Genomic DNA, 18148 nt, shown 5'->3' on the forward strand with positions numbered 1-18148 from the left:
TGTTTTGCTTTTTATCTCACTTATCGAGGGTGGTCATCATCTTGTGTGAAAGGGTTGAGCCGACTGAACCCATCATGGTGGTTCAGCATCTCAGGTTGTACCTTTGATACCCGACGAGCATAGATAGGGGATGATTCAATTCATAATAATGAGACTAGTTCTTAGTCAACCAGTTCCTTGATGATAAGGTAGACGGTGCCTTTTATACCGTGCCAATGGTTTCACACTGCTCACTCGCCGTTCCCGTCTCAGAGAGAGGAGTGTAGGCAACGAGAAAGGAGGGCATATTCAGGTTAATAGGAGTAAAATACTTGACCTACTCTGTAGTGAAACGGATATTGCTCTGGGTAAACAAGAAAGAGTGGTCATCCCTCAACAACATTCATTGTCCCTGCCCGTAACAACCGATGACCCAGCCGATGCTGATCTAGTACCAAGTCCATCTACTCAGTATTCCCGCTCGAATAGTTCCTTCAAAGCCTGTGGTGATTGAGCGGGTAGAGACTCGCCGCCGAGCCACTCTAGCATGCCGGGTCTTGATTCCGGTCGAACCATTATCTCGGGTTCCTTGGTCTTTGGCGCGTTGTAGACATCATGATGCTCTGGCTCGACAGGATCCTTCTCCTTCTTCTTACCCCACCACCACTTCCATTTCTTCTTCTTCTTCACCTTGATCACAGTAGGGCTAGGGATCTTCTCTTCAAGTCGGTCGTGCTCCCTCGCCTTGGCCAACCCCATACTCTGGCTGATCCGATGCCAGGACATGTCGTTGTTCTTTGATTTGACCGCCACCACCTTGCTTTGGACTAGCTCGGGAAACTTGATATCTTTGGGAACGCTGCTGGAGTACTGGAACTGCCTTGTCTGTGGATCGTACCGCTGGTGCAAATGGTGACAATGAGGAGTGTGATGCGCATGATGCAGATGATGAGTATCAGGGACGCAAAGGTGTGCTTGATGTGGGTGATGGCAGTGTTTCTGATGATCAATAGATCGCCTGCGAGCCTCCTCGGAGTGTCTGACTTCGTTGTGTCTTCTGCGATGACCGTGTGTACCTTCGTCCTCGACCGAGGACTTCCTCCCAACAGCAGAAGACTCGCGGGCGTGGGCATGCGAAGACGGCTCGACCCGAGGATGCTGCTCGTCGGTCGAAGTTCTCTTCCTTGAGCGTACCGAAGGCGGGTAAGAGGGATGAGACAAGGCCGAGTGCCTTGATGCCTCGCGGGAGTGGGTGGCCTGCTGTGAGGTGAGGGCTCCGTAACTGTAGCCGTAGCTTCCAGAGTAGCCGCACGTTCCAGAGACACCATAAGAGAATCTACTCGTCATGATTGTAATGTAGCCAAATTCGGGAGAGGGGAGAAGAAAAAGTGATACTGCTAAATGGGAGTATCCATTGCTGGCGACAGCTGATGAGGAGAGTCGGTATAGGGCTGGTTTTGGTGGTGATGAGTTATAGGAGAATTGTAGGATGTTAGATTGACTGGCCGAGCAGGAGGTCTGAGGATCATGTTTACCTAGGTGCACTTGCACGTGGTTCTTGCGATGGTTGATGCTGTTGAGGGAAGGGGTGGCAGATGGCAACTACCTTCTCTGTTCCATTGTATGCCTCCTCGCTGAGCCAGCCTCTCACCTTTGCATATTTACCAAATAATATATTCTAAATTGGGGAGAAGTACAAATCTTTATTCTAAGGTCATTCAAGTGTATTTCTTTTCGTACCATCGTTGATACGTTCTTCCCACTACACGGGTTCAGGGTATGTTTGAACTCACCCATAAGTAGCTGATTCAAGCGGCGAACGCAGCACTTAGTTTATGAGCTCGTTGAATAAATTAGTTCTCTTCGTATACTAGGTACTAATCCAAATGCCCAATCATCAGGTAACAAACTAGGGGCGATATCGTACTCCGGGAGCTAGCACCGGTATAGCTCTCATGTCCAACAACACAAAACTCCAACTCTCGTCAACCACAAAGATCCCAATCACCCACCATTTTTTCCTCCCTAAAGATCCAAATACATCAAATATCAATCTCAGATCATATCTCATATTCAACAACACACCAACTAACTCTCATGGTCAGCTCACGTTTCAGGTCTTGCAAGACCTGCAGTCCCTTTCAATGTCTGCGGACTTTCCCATCCGGATAACATGGCATCTCGCTCCACAGCACCAGATACACAGGTCTAGGCGGTTCTGGCTGCCAGTCCATGTAGTCGTTCATCTTGCTCCCCATGCCAAACTCCTCAACGCACTCTTTGATAATGGACGTGACAGCCATGCGGAGTCTCTGGAGATCAAATGGTCCAGGTCGGTCGAGATCCATCTTCTCCTGGCTGGTGTTTCGGTGCGAAATATCTTGCTCAGGCTCTGCGTCAGACTCGGAAATGGCGTCTATGTCACCGTCGCTGTCAACAGTTGGCTCTCGCATACGGTTTCGCGCCTGGTTCCGCTTTGCTTCGCGGCGATCGCGACGTTTCTGCTTCTTGATTTGTTTGGCGGACTTTGGGATTACCAACTGGCTCTCAGTGGTACGGTTTGTGGGCTTTGCAGATCGTGCCCGGCGGTTGTTTCTGCGAGACATGTTGTAGATGGATGTCGGCGATGGATGTATCTCCAAGTTGTGGTGATGTGATCAAGGTAGCCAGGGTGGATTCCCGTGGACCAATGTCATGATCCCCGCTGGGAGGTAGGTGTTTCGGAGAGTTTATTGCTGCCATGTTGTCTTCTTGCTGATCTTTTGAGTACAAAGAGTAGAACCCTCCGGGCTGAGAGTGAATGGTGAGGAAGAGGTAGGCAGGAGGTGAAGACCTCGCTAGGCACGTCAAACAGCAGTCACTAAATATACTGGGACGGTGACTGATGCCTTGATATTTCATGGTGTTTCTTACTTCACCGGGCAATAGGCAACGTCCCTCTGTGAAGTTGTGCTTGGAGGGCTGGTCTTGATCGAGCAAACATCAGGACTTGCAGTGCAAATGAGCCATGTTCTTTGAAAGGAAAGACACCAGCAAGCCACACATAGACAGAGAGAACGGAGAGGTGATAAGGAAGACCAATTGGGTCATTGGCAATCTTTCAAGAAATTCGCGCGTGACATGGCTTGCATCTTCGCCTGAAGATCCCAGCTCTCAACCAGGGTCAACGCCAAAGGTTTCGGTAGTTCCAAGATTGATTCACTCTATAAAGTGACATGATATCTATGCTAAGAATCCTACAGCCTAAACTTGTGGGTTTGATCTAATTACTGCATAACCTGTCTGACAGCCATTTCTTGACAAACTTGCAACAGCCTCATCCAACTCCCCCCCCAAAGAAACAACAGTTAGATTAAGCTCTAAATGCGCAGCATCGGTTAATAGTTTCCGTTTCATCACCCCTTCACTTTGCCGAGGCATGCAGCAAATCAGGATCGCGCTCAACTCTCAGCTGAACGGCTTGCAGCCTTGGCATGTTTGCATCCCTGGCACTCCAGAGCGATGGTCAAAAACGTCCGAGACCTCCGGGTTCCAGCGCTTTTTGTTTGCATTGCCTTTCTTTTTCAAACTGTTTGGCTGCGGGTAGTGACGTCTCGAGAAGTTATGGCTGGCGACATATTGACGCTGGTCCGTCGGCAGAGTACTCCAGCGCAATGTTATTACTGCGGTAGGCCGAAGGCCCTCACTAATCTGTTTGTTTGGGAATTACTAATTCGAATGATACACAGAAAGTGCGTATCAGTATGCACGCCTGGCTGGACGGACTGAAGAGTTGTGCGAAGACGACGGTTTTTACGATTTGTACCAGACCTGCGCAAATTGTATCGAGGATGAGACCGACTCGGACAATGTCAGAGAATATGTCGAACCAAAGCTGGGGCGGTTCATCGACTATTGCGCCAGCTTTACATCGTTGACAAACTGGGCGACTATGGCTACAGCTTCTGCCACTTTGGCTACTGCCTCTACCACTTTGGCGACTGCCGCAGAGGATGAGCAAACCTCTGCTACAGAGGCGGCGAGTGCTAATGACGCAGATGATTCGACTTCGAGAAATGCGCCAGCTGCCACTTCCAATAGTCAGTATTGGCCTCTCTCTCTCCTTGTTTTTGACTAATTGGAGTAGATGGCCCTTCAGCAACGGGCGAGTCGGATCAGCTAGATCCACCAACGTCGAGTAGCGCTTCAGAGGCAAAGGGTACGTTGACAATGCTTCTTCCGTACACTATCTGACCCTTGTCCAGACAGCTCAGGCCGAAGTCAAGCCTGGATTGCCGGACCCATTGTCGGCTCAGTCGTGGCCGTGTTGATCCTCGCAGGCGTTGGCTTCTGGTGGTACAGACGGCGCAAGAGGACACCCAAACCTCCTTCAAACCCTCAAGATAACCAGGAGTCGGACCAGTTTGACAAGCCTCAGCTACATTCGGAGTGTATTCCTCGACCCAGCCCCGGACAAGTAGTTACAACATTGCCTGCCGACCAAGGCCATGCTCATTCGTATTCTTATGGCGAGATGCCAGCCAATGAGGCACCCGCTTACGAGCTATCGGCTGAAGGTAGACGAAGAATGGGGTAGAGAGACTGGATGCATGTCAACCGCAGGATTCTGTTTGTCAGGCGTGACGATGTCTGATGACGGCTGCATCCAACCGTGCCGGAGCCACCTGGGTTGGCAAGGTAGCCAATTGAACATGAGAATGGATGCTGGGCGTCTTTTTGCCTGTTCTGCGCTGGTGTTGGAGGTTAAAACTTCATCTCCGGCTTCTTTTTAATTCCCATTTCTTTCCTCCATCATCCTCGTTTCGTGAGATCCTCCAGACCAAGCCTACCTCTGTCGTGTCTACATTCCGTCTTGCCATGGCTCATGATGAACCCGATAAGCCGATTGATTTCACACTCTCTTGGTGTATTCCACAATGCATATTGTGCAAGTTCGACCTTGTTGAAGGCGAGAAGATCGTCGCGTGCAAGTGCTTGCCATGTTCGCCCGATGCTTCGGCTGACTGGGGCATCTGGGTATCTCTAGATCTCTTTAAAGACTGCTTTTTTGAGGAGTTTGTCTTTTATAAAGTTAGAAGCCAATACAGTATCAAGAGAGCGAACAAACCTCACACGTGTGCTCCCGAAGCCTTTTGCTGGAGGAACGAGCGGGGTGGAAGGTGTTTGCATCTTCAATGTTACCGACGCAGCCCTTCCTTGGATCTGTACCCGAGGAATATTGATGAAACACTACGCGGATTTACGCCTTCAGCCAGACACCGGAGATGCACGGCCCGTTATTTTGTGGAACTTCTATCCAGTAAGCTGCTCTACCATGAAAGCTGGCCACGACAGCTCCCCTGTGAGGTCTGGCGGATGATTGCCAGTTACCTTGTCCGGGAGACTTCAATCACTGTAGCACTGGGGCGAGAAAAGATGTCCCCTCTAGGTCCATACCGATTTTCTTATGACCTAAGTCGTCCTACGTACGTCTCTTTCATCAAGGTTGATGGTCGACACTACATCCAGAAGATACAGTCATCGCCCAGAGGCATCAGCGCCCTGCTAGACTCTTCGAGGAATGCTTCAGACAAGTCTCAGATTATATGCCGGTTGCCGGTACTTGATGGGGCAAAAGATTGCTTTGTCGCGGCTGATTCATCTGGGATTCTGCAGATGTTCCCAGTCTACCCCCATCAGCGAGAAGCTTGGTGTCGCAACTATCCTGCCATACCAGGTGCTTGGTGGTATCTCAAGCCTGATATTCCAACAACGGCCGGCGGCTGTCTACACATAATTTACTGGAAGATTCCAATGGAAAATCCTCCCACAATCATCGACCTTGGCACAATGCAGGAACCGCGTGTACAACAGCCTCTTAATGTTCGAATGCGCTTCTTCGAGTGCAACTCGCCCGATGTCGTCGGCTACTCTGTGGCACTCGATCATCGGGGGAATCTTTTAACCGTCTTTTCCCATAAACGGGATCAGGGGTTGAACCAGCCGAGTCTGCCTAGGGTGCCGGGCTTGGAGGACATCACTGACCCCGCCGAGTTGTCTTTGGCCTTCATACCTTTGCACCAGGGCGAACAAATCTCCGAGATCTATATAATTAACAGGAAATACCATAGACCTAACAAGAGACCCTTCTTCCCCGGGGCGACTGGCATATTGGTACGACCACAAAGCTCTCCCTGTCGTTGCGCATGACTAACAGCCATCCTTCATAGTTTTATACTGACAAAGGGCGAACTCTTGCTTTTGGGACATCTGAAGCTGGGGCTTTCAAGATCCAACGTCTTGTTACAGTGCCTCCCAAGCCATGCCGTGTCTTTATTAGTGAACTAGAGCATACGATGAAGATATCCAAGCTCCAGTTCATCGCTTTCGAAGAAGACAGCAATCACCCCTTTCCTGCTCCTCAAGACGCTCTGCCAACTCAACCAGTGTCCCGCTTGCTCGTCACTCAGGAACATCGACAAATGGAAGTATTGGTATACATCATGCTCCATGAAAGATGCATCCAAAGTTTACCCCTGTATCGATGGGGTTGTCAATAGCCGTTGGTACCAAACCCTCACTGGTCTGCTTGTCGAGTTTGCCGACGGCCATCGCGATTCTGTGGGATGGGTCCGTCTAGACTGGCTCACTGAACCGATTTCACTTGATTCAAGGGGCAACATATATATTCGCCGCGCAGAGAAGCAACTCTTCTTTGAGGGGGCCACATAGGAGACGCAAAAGTCATTAATACGCCGAAACGAGGGGAGACTGGAAGTCAGGCAATTCGACACACTGGAGTGGTGCTTTAGTATCAAACCGCGACGCAACTTTTTGTCCAATGGGCGGGATGACCTAGGCTTGCATTGATTCATGTTGGACAAATGATGCCACATGTGGTCTGGGTACGCATAGTTTTATGTTGTCGTATGGGTTCATGGCCAACGATCCAACGGTGAACTTGAGGTGATGGGGGTTTCATGGGTTGGAGGTTCTCTCGATCCAATCGAGAATTCAAGGTACATTTTGGGTATGAGAGAAGGTATCAGTTGGAGATTGTAATAGCTCGATCACCATAGTTCTCAGTTGGCAAAGATTGATTTGGAGTGTCAAGCACCACTTCTCAACCGATTACAGGTGCCCAGCCCGTGGCAGGTCTCCAACCTTGAGCAAAGCATATCTAGTAGCAATGAGCTATATACCTGTTTATTGGGTAGTCCGAGACATTTGTCGTCTGTGGCCGAGCCAACCCCCAAGTCAAAGGGGCGATGCCACCCAAAACCAAAAAAAAATATTGGCTCTACTGGGCATGGACCTCACCGAACTGACCTGTGCCAGAAGTTGACAGCGTATTACACTCAAGCTTATCAAGTCATTCCACCCTCGATCCAAGCTTGACAAAAGGCCGGGACAGACACGAGCTACATGTGCCCACTCGAGGCTCCCCGCGGTGCATATGCAAGCTCTGCGCCCCTGCCACAAGGCTGAATGCCGTTGTGATACAACCACAACAAGTACAATAAGAAAGTCGCGAATGACAAGTGATGATTTAACCCTCATTTTGAAGTTTGGTGCCCTTGAACACCTCGTTAATTGGACAGTATATGTCTTTTGGGCCTTCTCTTAGATGAAGCATGCTTCGTCTCGAGATTCCTGAGGAGAGGCTCAAATCAGGCTGCGTAGGATTCAGCTAAAAAAGCGATTGGGTTGTACAACACCGAATGGGAGCGATTTGCAGTATGCGAGTGCCAGGGTATGTCTGCAATCGCCTGTTGGCTGTTCGACTGTTTAAAAACAGAAGATGTGTACACTGCAGCCCCTTTCCTCCGAGACACCGCGACGTCGGTGTGCTTTGATGACTGTGGTGAGTCTAAAAGCCTTTTGGTCGGCGTACTAACATGATTGACGGCCATGTCTGTGTAGATGGCGCCTACAAGGTCGCCTTGTCGACCGGGAAAACCCCCAAGTTATGTGCCAAGGGCAGCTCCTTTATGCTCGCATACAACAGCTGCGTGAAATGCATATCAGAAAACAGCGAAGACGGCGAGATTCAGAGTTATGTCGAACCCAAGTTCGGCCAATTCATCAACTACTGTGAAGGGGAGGATACAAGTAACCCTCAGAACCCTCAGTCAAGTGCTACTACAGACTGTGATGCATGCATCACGACGGCCTTGGAAGATTACAGAGGCTCTACCATCATGATCGTTTTGGGTACGAAGGCGGTGCCAACATCGTCGCTCCTTGATAGTAAGCTACACGGACTTCTTTGCGTTGCTTGGGCCAGGGTTAACAGTTTGACAAGAGTCGGTCTTCAGGTATGTAACAGTCAAGCAGACGGTTACGTATCACGAAACTGGACAAACATCGTCGACTGTCGCTTCAGAGACAGATCACAACGGTATGTCTACCACATTATCCATTCTCAGCATGTACTAACCTGCTTCCAGAGCCAGACAGTCCACCTGGTCCTGACATTGCCACCATCGTTGGCCCTGTCGTCCCCTCGGTCATACTTCTCATCGTCCTCACATTCCTCGGCTTTCGATGGTATAAGAAGAGAGAAAGGATAAAGGATCAAGAAGCCCAGATCGAACCGGACGAAGAACCCAAGGTGGAAAAGGCCCAGCTGCACTCGGATTGCATATCTCGACCCACGTATGAGTTGGAGGGCTCAACACCCTTCATTCCAGATCCGATTTCTCCAGACGGGGCTGAGATGGCCGCGAATGAGGTTGCCGCTCACGAGATGCCGACAGACAAGAAGCCGGGGGAGAGAAGAGTTCAGGAGGGGCAGATTGAGACGGAAGAAATCCAGGGAATGGAGACAACAACGCAGCAGGAACTTCCAAGTAAAGTTGAGGTTGAGAGAGCGGCAGGTTGGCCATGCTTGTTATTCTTTTACACGTGCTCTTAAAGTCTGAAACCCAAGTATATCAGCCTTGATATCCCAGAAATGTCATTTACAACACATAATTCGCCAAGCCTAAGGTTTCTCATGTTGCACTCTCGCAATTTACAACGTTGCCAAAAAAAAAAAGGGGGGGTTCACCTTCAAGCCTCAATGATCGACAACCATAACGTCAAGCGCGAGCATAGGGCTGATCGACATCAGCGCTAGGAACTCGGGCGAATCCCTTCAAAAGAGACGTCTTTTGCTGAATGTTGGAGTGGCGGTACGAGATCGTCGACGCCACTGATTAAATCGCACAGGCTGTGTTGCTGGTTGGAGATGATCAAGGCGGTGTTTTTTTGTTGGAAAACTTGGCCTTGGCCATCGACAATCTTTGAAGAGGATGCTTAAAATAAGTAAAAGGAAGAGGATTACCGACAACCCGAAAACTAGTCATCTTTTGCCCCTTTGCATTTCCCTCTCATGTCCTTACCTTGGTTGCTTGGCATGCCTATACATCGCTTATACGATTGAAAGATGGATTTTCTACTCCAATATGCTGGACAGACATGGAAGTCCATGTTCCAGCCTCAAGTCCCTGTGCAGAGTAACCCTACTGGACATCTTCACCTTCGACGAGACACAACTCCTGCAATATGCTACGATGACTGCAGTACGCCTCCCTTCCCTGACAATGATTGTCCAGTAACTAACCCATTCTAGACAACGCCTACAAGATTGGTCTCTCGGATGGAGACAAGACTGATAGACTATGTGCCGAGAACGGCTCCTTCATGCAGGTCTACAACATCTGCATAGACTGCGTAAAGGAAAACAGCGATTCAACCAAAGACACCGTAAACGCCGACATCCAAAACGAGTTCAAGCAGTTTCTCGGCAAGTGCAAAGATACTGAGAGTGCATCCACCATAGCACCCAACAAGAATGTCATACAGACAACCTCGTGTGCTGGGTGCGCTACCACGGTCTTGACCGATTACACTGGAGGGGTTATCACAGTCGTTTTGGGTACTAAGACAGGAGCGGCGACAGCATCTTTAAGCAGTATGTTGACAGGGCAAGGCCTCTGGGATGAGAGCTAATCATGAGCAAGACTTTTTCACGGTGACACGCACCCTCAAGGTCACTCAGACAGCAGACCCGGGCTCTGAGTCAAATGGTATGTCGAATATATTTTCCAATGAATAATGGCGAAATGACCGAGAACCAGACAACTCTTCAAATACCAACATACCCATCGTCGTCGGATCAGTCATCCCATCCTTTGTCTTCCTCGCATGCGCTGCCTTCTTTGGCATCTGGTGGTGGAAGCGACGACAGAAGCAGCCCAAGGAGTCGAAACTCGCCTACGTCGAGGGTGGCAGCTCAGAAAAGCCAGAAATCGAGTACAAAGCACAGCTACCCTCAGACTGCGTTCCTCGTCCTACGTATGAGCTAGAAGGGTCAGCGCCAATAGCTCCAGGCTCTTCTTCATCCGACACGGCTGTTGAAGCTGAGATGCCGGCGAATGAAGTGCCTGCTCAGGAGATGCCAACCGAGGTGAACAGTCTAAGACACTAGCTGGGGAATGAAAGTTCGGATAGATAGGGTTGGGGGCTATCTCTTGAGTCGAACTTGAGATGCGTCTACAAAAAGGTATGGTCGAGGTAAGACGCCAGCCATATGCCCGGCCGCGAAATGACGTTGACAAGCCCAAGCCCAGGATCGAGCTTGGGAAGAAGACTCTTCCATAGGTCAGCTGACTGTTACGAGAAATGACAGCTCGACTCGACATTGACTCGTGTCCCAGCATGAGGAGTCCGTCTTGGCCTATCTTCAACAAATAGCATCAACGACCCCCATCCCCCAAGCTCGTTCTAGGACCAGACCATCATGTTCAGTCTATCGATTCCCGGGAATAGCTCCGGAAAACGCCTCCCAGTTGAGGCTAAGCCGGTGAGACCTTGGGGGCGAAGCGCCGGACTTTGCGCTCAATCTGAAGCTATTCAGGGGCTACCAGGTTAGCGTACGAAACGGCTCGATAAGGCACAGCAAGGGGTCTGGAGCTGGTCTTGCTATGGTTTTAGTGTGGCTGGCTCTATCTTGGTTGTTTGATAGTCCAACGTCGACAGCCTAGAAGAAGGGCGTTGGAATGATACTCTGAACTCTCTGTCAATGACTGGCCCATCTGAGCATGAGCGTAGCTCGTATTCTGTAATACAACACAACAAGCATCTCAAAGGATCACGCGACAAGAGACAATACGCCGCTCGGATACGCCGTCAGGATCTGACAAATATGAACGGCACAGGGGCCAAGATTGTCGATGCAGCCGTGTTTTTCGACAATCTAGGTTCGCCAAGGTGTCAGGGGACCCTGATTCCAGGCAGGCGGTTTATGCTAGGAGGACCGAGCTCTCGTTCAGACAACTCGGGCGTAGTTTCCCCTGCCCTGCAAGGACCAGGGAAAGGGGGCAGGACATGGGATGTATAATTATCAGGATCTAGACAATGGCACGTGCGGCGACGATGACTCTGTTGAAGCCATGGTGCCATTGCCAAGAGTAAAGGTCTGGCGCGGGGTTGGTGATGGTTTCGTTGGCGGCGGGAATTAGCTGTGGCAATAATGAGTCCGGGACAGCAAATGGCGTCGGACCCGGGCTTAGAAAAGTGACCGATGGCTCTTGGCCAGCCAGTTCTCCTTTGTCCTCTTGTCTCAGAAGATGCTTGGTCAATAATCAAGATTCACAGTAGCTTCAGAGTCTGGGCGCGGGCTAACAGAAACCCGACCACTCGGGCTACCCTCCATTTCCAGGTGCTGAAGGATGTGCCAAGTGACGACGCAATTGGCGATGCCTTGGTGGTGGTGATGGAAGTCCGCGGGGCCGGGTACTAAACTGGCTGGTGTGGCCCGACGATGAGGATTCGCTGGGACGAGAATTCGCAATCACCCCATCTGCCAAGAGCCGCGGTTCTTTTTCCATCGAGTCTCAGCTTGTCCATCGTGAGCAGAGACGGGTGGTGAGCACCTCCTCAGCAGACCAAGAATGCCCCAGATCTCTCCGTCTTTACCCCAGAATCCCCCAGCCCCGGGGAAAATCTGGGGTTTGCAAGATTTTCTGGGTTCACAATGGGATCTGATCACTCGGCGTCGAGATAGTCGAACGAATGGCATCACGAGAAGCTGGGGAAGCTGGCATCATGACGCTTCCCATGGGCCTGGTGTTGCAGAAGCGAGGCCCAAGATTGGGTGACTGTGCCGTCAGTGTGCGTCGACATGGCACCACCATGGCTTTTGGTGCTCAGCAGCATCTGTAATGGATGCATATACCAGATATGCATAAGCCAAAAACCTTGAAGGGCCGTCGACCAAGCCCAGACCGTTGCATCCTGCATCCAACAAACGTGGCATAAAACACCGCTCAAGAGAGTGACGGTCTCAGGTCGTTTCCGCTGCGTATGTGGCGTCTATCGGCACAAGGCAGAGGAGCAGACCACCCCAAGAGATGTGACATGATACTGGTGGCATCGTGAGCCCGGTCTCCCGCGTGGCATCCAGAGCAAAGTAGCCCTCGTGGGAAATGATTTGCGGTCAGCACACGTGGCCAAGACGACGGCGCGAACATGGTCGATAAAGATGGACTGAAACCTCGATGGACGCTTCATTTGTCGCAGTATCGATCAAGCCGCAGGGTTTCAGTGACGGCGCCAAACGTGGACTCGATTTACGGAAGAGGCGGCAGTCGATCCCGTAAGCAAAGCCGCCCGCACAGAGAAAGGGGCCTGATTCTAAGAGGCAATCTGGATATACCACCGGAGCCGCTTCTTCTACCACATGTTCCATCGCGCCAGGACGAGAGACGGCGTGTGATGAGGCGCACCGGCGATTGCTACCACAAGCTCCGGTGAAGAAGACGACGCAAGCCCTAACGACAACAGCGCAGTTGGTGTCTGGGGTTGGACAGCCACGGCTTGAGCGCTTTGACTTCGACACGGGTTTAAGAGGGAACAAGGCGGCAAGTTGAGTCGTGGAACTGCTTGGCGGAGGGGGGACAAGACGCTGAAGAAAGGTTCCACTTGGGCTTTGTGAGCGCTGACGGGTCATGGGTCCGCGTGCTTCTGGATGATGAAAAGGAGATGCTGTGTACGGCCTGAGGTCAGTGAAGCTTATCAGGAAGCGGTGAGCAAAGCATATCGTCTGGATACGAGAGAGATGGTGTTGAACACGACAAGGCAAGACGCCTCCGTCAACTGCTGACCTTTGCTGAATATTCCCCGGATCCTCTCCATCTGCCGTCCCCATCGCCCCCCTCCCTTTCCTCTCGCTCTTTTTCCTTTTCCCCCAGATGCCAAGCCCCGTCATACAGCAGGGGTCCCATGGGCTGGGCGTGGCTGGCCAAGAGCTGTCGTGGCGAAGAAAAACCCCGCGCCAAGCAAAGACATGGGAAAGACCAAGACAACGCGGTCAATTGGATGCTCCTTTTCTCCAGCGGGCGCTGTCGAACTGAGAGGGAAAAAAGCTGGGGGAGGATCACGATGGGCTTGGCTCTGGGGAAATTGGGAAAGGGGGAGGGAGGCGAGCAACAGGCACCCACGTGAAGATCAAGAGCAAAACTCGAGGGATGCCGATTCCGAAGTTGCGACTTATACCGAGGCCTAGACAAGACGAATTTTAATTAAAATCGATAGCTCTGTCTCGGGAGGGCGAAGATCATTGCTGTCAACTGTCTCGCGGCCGAGTTTCTCGGGGCATTTGTCATTGAATCGACGGCATCTAGTGCCGAGTCTGACAGTTAAAGAAAAGCTTGGTAGGAGATGAAGCTCCTGGCTGGCCGCTCAGGGGCCGACGACGACATGCAACGTAGGAATAGGGCCGTAAGGAGGGCGCCGTTCCTGACACTATGACGGCAAAGAGAAGGCGGATCAGGATCTTTGAGTAATGAGATGAAGCCAGGGACCACTCAATGTCAGCAGTGAAGAGTCAGTGCTTCTTCAACAGAGTCAGTGCTCACCAGGGGATCTGTTTTACGTGCCGCTGGTTGCTCAGAGGAGGCCATTCCAGTGGGCATGCGCCACCTGCCCACTCCTTCAGCAAGGTCTCCACTGCACCTTCTGCATCAACGGGTTACAGACGGGGGAAGGCGCGGGCTGACCAACCCCAAGATCCTCAGGCATGCAGTGGGCACTGTGGGCTTTGCTCACCAGGTTTCTCCACAAACTCCACACACATCATCTCTGCCTTCACACCTCCATCAGACAGACACACACCATCGACGCCCATTATCGGCCACCCATTGGAAATGCACAGCACAGCACAACAGGCCCGCTGGCCCGTCGCCGCGTCTAACTGCCCAGCTGCTCCCTTCTCCAACGCCATTGATTCGTCGCCACCTTCTGCTCTCCGTGCCATTCTCCATCCGCGTTCCTACCTCGACGACAAGGCCCTAGAGAGCTTGGCTGAGCTGTCTAGGCCACAACGGGTCTCGTCTGGCGGACGCTGCCTATCTGTGGTAGAGCAGATACAGCCCTAATGCGAGATGGATGGCCATGCCTCTGGCTGCCATCGCCCATTGTTCCCCATGCTATCTGCCGTCCAGTTTGACTTTGAGGCTTAATCGTCCTCCCGCTGTCGTGTTCAAGGCCGTTTCTTCCTTTTCCTAACTCTTGTCATACAAAATTACGCCACTCCGCTGCTTCGACCACCGAGATATCCGTCGACACAGCTGCCCTTGATCTCTCTTACGTCAAAGCCAACCAACCCTGTGGAGCTCCATCTCGAGTCTCTCCCTGTGCCTGTGGACACCTTGGAGTCTCCTTGCCCTGTTCCCCGGGGACCCATTAATGATGCGTCCGGCAGGAAGCCCACTCGCATCTCCAGCGCATCAAGCTAGCCGTCCATGCTCGCAGGGGCACCCTCGTCAACGGTTTCCGTGACCTAGACCCTTCCTCTTCCCTCCTCGCCTGTCCTCTTATCCCCCTCTCTGTCGTAGTCTCTGTTCTAGCTCTTCTAGTTCCCCCTCCTCTGTTGCAGCAACAGCAGCCTCATCTTCCTCTTTGGGATCGTCCCTCGAACCATTCGAATCCTGTTCCTGCCCCTCCCTGCAACACCCATCTACACACACCTCTTGTCTTCCTTTGTGCCGGGTTCTTGGCTGCTTCTGGGCAAGACTACTTGTATCTTGTCTTTCCCACCACACCCACCATCATCGTCCCCTCCATATTCCTTCTTGCCATCCTGCCATGATGATCTGCGTCCTCCCCTCATTAACTCTCGCCTGTCCGTCATCACGCTAGAGTACATCATAATCACCCTGGCCTGTTTTGACTCGGTTGCCTTTTGTTCCTGGTTTTATACTTCAAGACTGGGTTGTGCCTGCCTTCGTCTCTAATAGCAACCTCACAAGACTTGCCACAAGCCGGCCACGTCTCGAACAGCTATTCCAACTCTTCAAAGGATCGAATTGTGTTTACGAGAATGATACTTTATCGGTGAGAAGACATCGCCTGCTCTCACCCCGACTTAACGACCCAATTACACGACGCCCACGATACCATTACTACAACAATCATCACCCTAGGCCTCGTGCTTCAACTCCGTCGCCATGTCGTCGTCAGAGATCCTCACGCCGTCGCAGCTCAATTCGATAAGCATCATAGAACGAGTATGCTCGGTGTTTTCGCTGCTAGGCTCCCTCTTCGTCATTGGCACGTTTGTGTCATCCAAGGCGTTTCATAAACCCATCAACCGTCTCGTCTTTTACGCCTCGTTTGGAAACATGATGACCAATGTTGGAACATTAATGTCGAGGCAATACCTGAGTTCCCCTCACTCCGTGGGCTGCCAGTTCCAAGCCTTCTTGATCCAGATGTATGTGCCTTTCGGAATACTCCTCGACAGACACTAACATGTGCAGGTTCATGCCTGCAGACGCATTCTGGACTCTTTCCATGGCTATCAATGTGTACCTGACGTTTTACTTCAAGTTTGACGCTCGAAGACTACGCAAGATGGAAATTCCCTACCTCGTCGGCTGCTATGGAATCCCGTTCATTCCTGCGTTTGTTTACATCTTCATCAAGAACCGGGAGGGCGAGCGAATGTACGGTGATGCAACCCTGTGGTGCTGGGTGAGTCCTGAGTGGGATATCTGGCGCATCATTACCTTCTACGGTCCTATCTGGTAAGCAGCACTCAAGCCGGAACCAAAAGCCAATGCTGACATTCACAGGGTCGTCATTGCCATTACTTTCTTCATCTATATCCGCGCTGGTCACACCATCTATCGCAAGCGAAGGGACCTCGACAACTTCAGCTCGACTGATCAGGATCTCACCTCCCTTGGAGATGCCCTCGCTACTATTAAGACTACTGAGGTTTCGGTGACGACCGAGGTGATGGCCCCAAATGCAATCCACCTTCAGCCCATGGGCCGCCGAGCTCCGGATGTCAACAGCCCGCAGGACACAAACGGAGCCTACTCGGTCACTATCTCGGCAGATACTAGCTCCGGGGATATTGCCGACGTAGTACTCCCGATCCAGCAGCAGCAGACGCGGACCAGCATGCAGGTGCCCCCCGTTCAGCGCAACCCAGCTCGACGACGAAATCGCGAGCTCAACAACGCAGCATGGCAATACACCAAGTGTGCCCTCCTCTTCTTCACGGCCATCCTTATCACCTGGATTCCGTCGAGCGCCAACCGTGTGTATGCTGTGTTCCACACCAAGCACTCGTCAGTGCCGCTCGAGTTCATGAGCGCTTTTGTGCTTCCACTACAGGGCTTTTGGAACGCGCTCATCTACATGGTCACATCGTGGGGTGCATGCAAGAGCCTGCTGAGCGACCTACGCATGGGTCGACGACCAGACGTGACTGAGTTGGTGGGTGGCATGGCGCCTGAGATCGGCGTGCACCATCATCACCACCACCGACATAATCTTAGCCAGTTCCGGGCCAACACACGCTCAAATAAGTACGAGACAGAAAGTATGACGGAGCTGGCCAATGAGAGCAGGCCAAACTCGGACGATGGACGGCGAGATAACATACACGTATGAGGCCAGCGTGTATGATTGGAGGAGTGGCTTTTACATACTTTTCTTTTGTATCACCTTGTATAATGAAGACACAGCTTCCATGATGGACTGCGTCTTGGATAGCGACACATTAAAGGACGGCATTGGAGGATTGGCCGGACGGATATAACGGATACCCCAGTTTCGTGTCGCGACTGATTATATGTTTACGGAAAAGCCTAGGGGCTTGAATTGCGCATCTGATGGGTAGGATGCTAGTTGAAGATGGATGTGGACTAGTACATAGGAGGATTGGGGAGTTGACGGCACATACATTTACTTGCACAAGCGTCTGAATAGACTCTAAGTGTATATTTTGGCATTCATCCGAAAACATCTGCTCAACGTGAAGATTTTGTCAGGCTTCAACCCAGACTTGAGCTCCATCAAATCCATCTAAGCTTATCGGGTGAGCATTGCTTTTGCTCGTCAAGTCCCCTTGTCAAATCGATGCGTCACATTTTGGTTGTTTTTTTCTTTCCTCTTGCTTTTTCCATGAAACATGCAACCCGCCTCTCCTTTTTACTTTTGCTGTCGAATTCATGCGAGCGATTAACGAAGCGAAGGAACCGAGAATCCTTGACCGCCACATGCGGTGGTTGGAGAGAAGCAAAGAGATCTGCAGAGTTTTTGAAAGGGCCTAGATGCACAAGGAAGAATGCACAGAACTTTTCCTTGTGGATTGCATACAATTTACGCTTGGACCTCCTTCGCGCTGAGGGCTTTTATCCGGTACACGAGGAGAAAACGTGGTGTTCTATCAACCACGCGGTGGGCAGGGGATGGGATGGAAGCCATGCGCGTTCTGTCACATAAAGGGGGCGTGTAGCCGCTTGTCCGGAGGGAGTGATGATAGAATGGAAGGATTTTGGAGAAATTAGGTATTTCTGATATGTTTGTTGGAGAAGAGAGAGGGGGGGATATTTTGTGCAAAAAGGGCGGAGAAGAGGGGGATGAGAAAATGAGGTGGTCGTGAACAGCAAAAAACAGGAGCACACGAGCAAATCTGGGGAAAATCCGGGGATGGACATATCAGTGGGCCGTTTTTCTCTCTCCTTCATTTTTCTTTCCTTTTTTTTACCGACCCCCTTTTTTTCCAAGAGATGTAGGCAGATGAGATCCTGGGGAAGAAGATTGACGAAGCGGCAATTCAAATGGTCTCTCTCAAAGTGGGGTTGGACCACGGTCTTGAGCTTCCTCTTTTGGACAGCATGCCCGAGGA

At 51.3% G+C, this 18148-nt stretch overlaps 6 protein-coding genes across 6 annotated transcripts; 4 read left to right on the forward strand and 2 right to left on the reverse strand.

The window, feature by feature from the left end:
- Positions 1–447: 447 nt before the first annotated feature.
- Positions 448–1326, reverse strand: NCS54_01258700 (Hypothetical protein; the record flags this gene model as incomplete). Its single annotated transcript, XM_053157815.1, has 1 exon — positions 448–1326. The coding sequence occupies one exon, from the start codon at positions 1324–1326 to the stop codon at positions 448–450; it is 879 nt and encodes a 292-aa protein (XP_053013790.1).
- Positions 1327–2120: 794 nt separating this feature from the next.
- Positions 2121–2585, reverse strand: NCS54_01258800 (Hypothetical protein; the record flags this gene model as incomplete). Its single annotated transcript, XM_053157816.1, has 1 exon — positions 2121–2585. The coding sequence occupies one exon, from the start codon at positions 2583–2585 to the stop codon at positions 2121–2123; it is 465 nt and encodes a 154-aa protein (XP_053013791.1).
- A 967-nt stretch (positions 2586–3552) lies between these two features.
- NCS54_01258900 (Hypothetical protein) lies at positions 3553–4555 on the forward strand (the record flags this gene model as incomplete). Its single annotated transcript, XM_053157817.1, has 4 exons — positions 3553–3646; positions 3708–4058; positions 4106–4177; positions 4224–4555. The coding sequence occupies exons 1-4, from the start codon at positions 3583–3585 to the stop codon at positions 4553–4555; spliced, it is 819 nt and encodes a 272-aa protein (XP_053013792.1). The 5' UTR covers positions 3553–3582.
- Positions 4556–7856: 3301 nt separating this feature from the next.
- NCS54_01259000 (Hypothetical protein) lies at positions 7857–8875 on the forward strand (the record flags this gene model as incomplete). Its single annotated transcript, XM_053157818.1, has 3 exons — positions 7857–8208; positions 8264–8359; positions 8409–8875. The coding sequence occupies 3 exons, from the start codon at positions 7857–7859 to the stop codon at positions 8873–8875; spliced, it is 915 nt and encodes a 304-aa protein (XP_053013793.1).
- A 513-nt stretch (positions 8876–9388) lies between these two features.
- On the forward strand, positions 9389–10432 carry NCS54_01259100 (Hypothetical protein; the record flags this gene model as incomplete). The annotated part of the gene is made up of 4 exons (XM_053157819.1): positions 9389–9524; positions 9575–9916; positions 9966–10031; positions 10083–10432. The coding sequence occupies 4 exons, from the start codon at positions 9389–9391 to the stop codon at positions 10430–10432; spliced, it is 894 nt and encodes a 297-aa protein (XP_053013794.1).
- Positions 10433–15452: 5020 nt separating this feature from the next.
- Positions 15453–16908, forward strand: NCS54_01259200 (Hypothetical protein; the record flags this gene model as incomplete). Its single annotated transcript, XM_053157820.1, has 3 exons — positions 15453–15718; positions 15765–16031; positions 16080–16908. 3 exons carry the CDS (start codon positions 15453–15455, stop codon positions 16906–16908), a joined length of 1362 nt encoding a protein of 453 aa, XP_053013795.1.
- Positions 16909–18148: the final 1240 nt, after the last annotated feature.

Source organism: Fusarium falciforme, chromosome 10 (genome assembly GCF_026873545.1).
Source record: "Fusarium falciforme chromosome 10, complete sequence".
Taxonomy (NCBI): Eukaryota; Fungi; Ascomycota; class Sordariomycetes; order Hypocreales; family Nectriaceae; genus Fusarium; species Fusarium falciforme.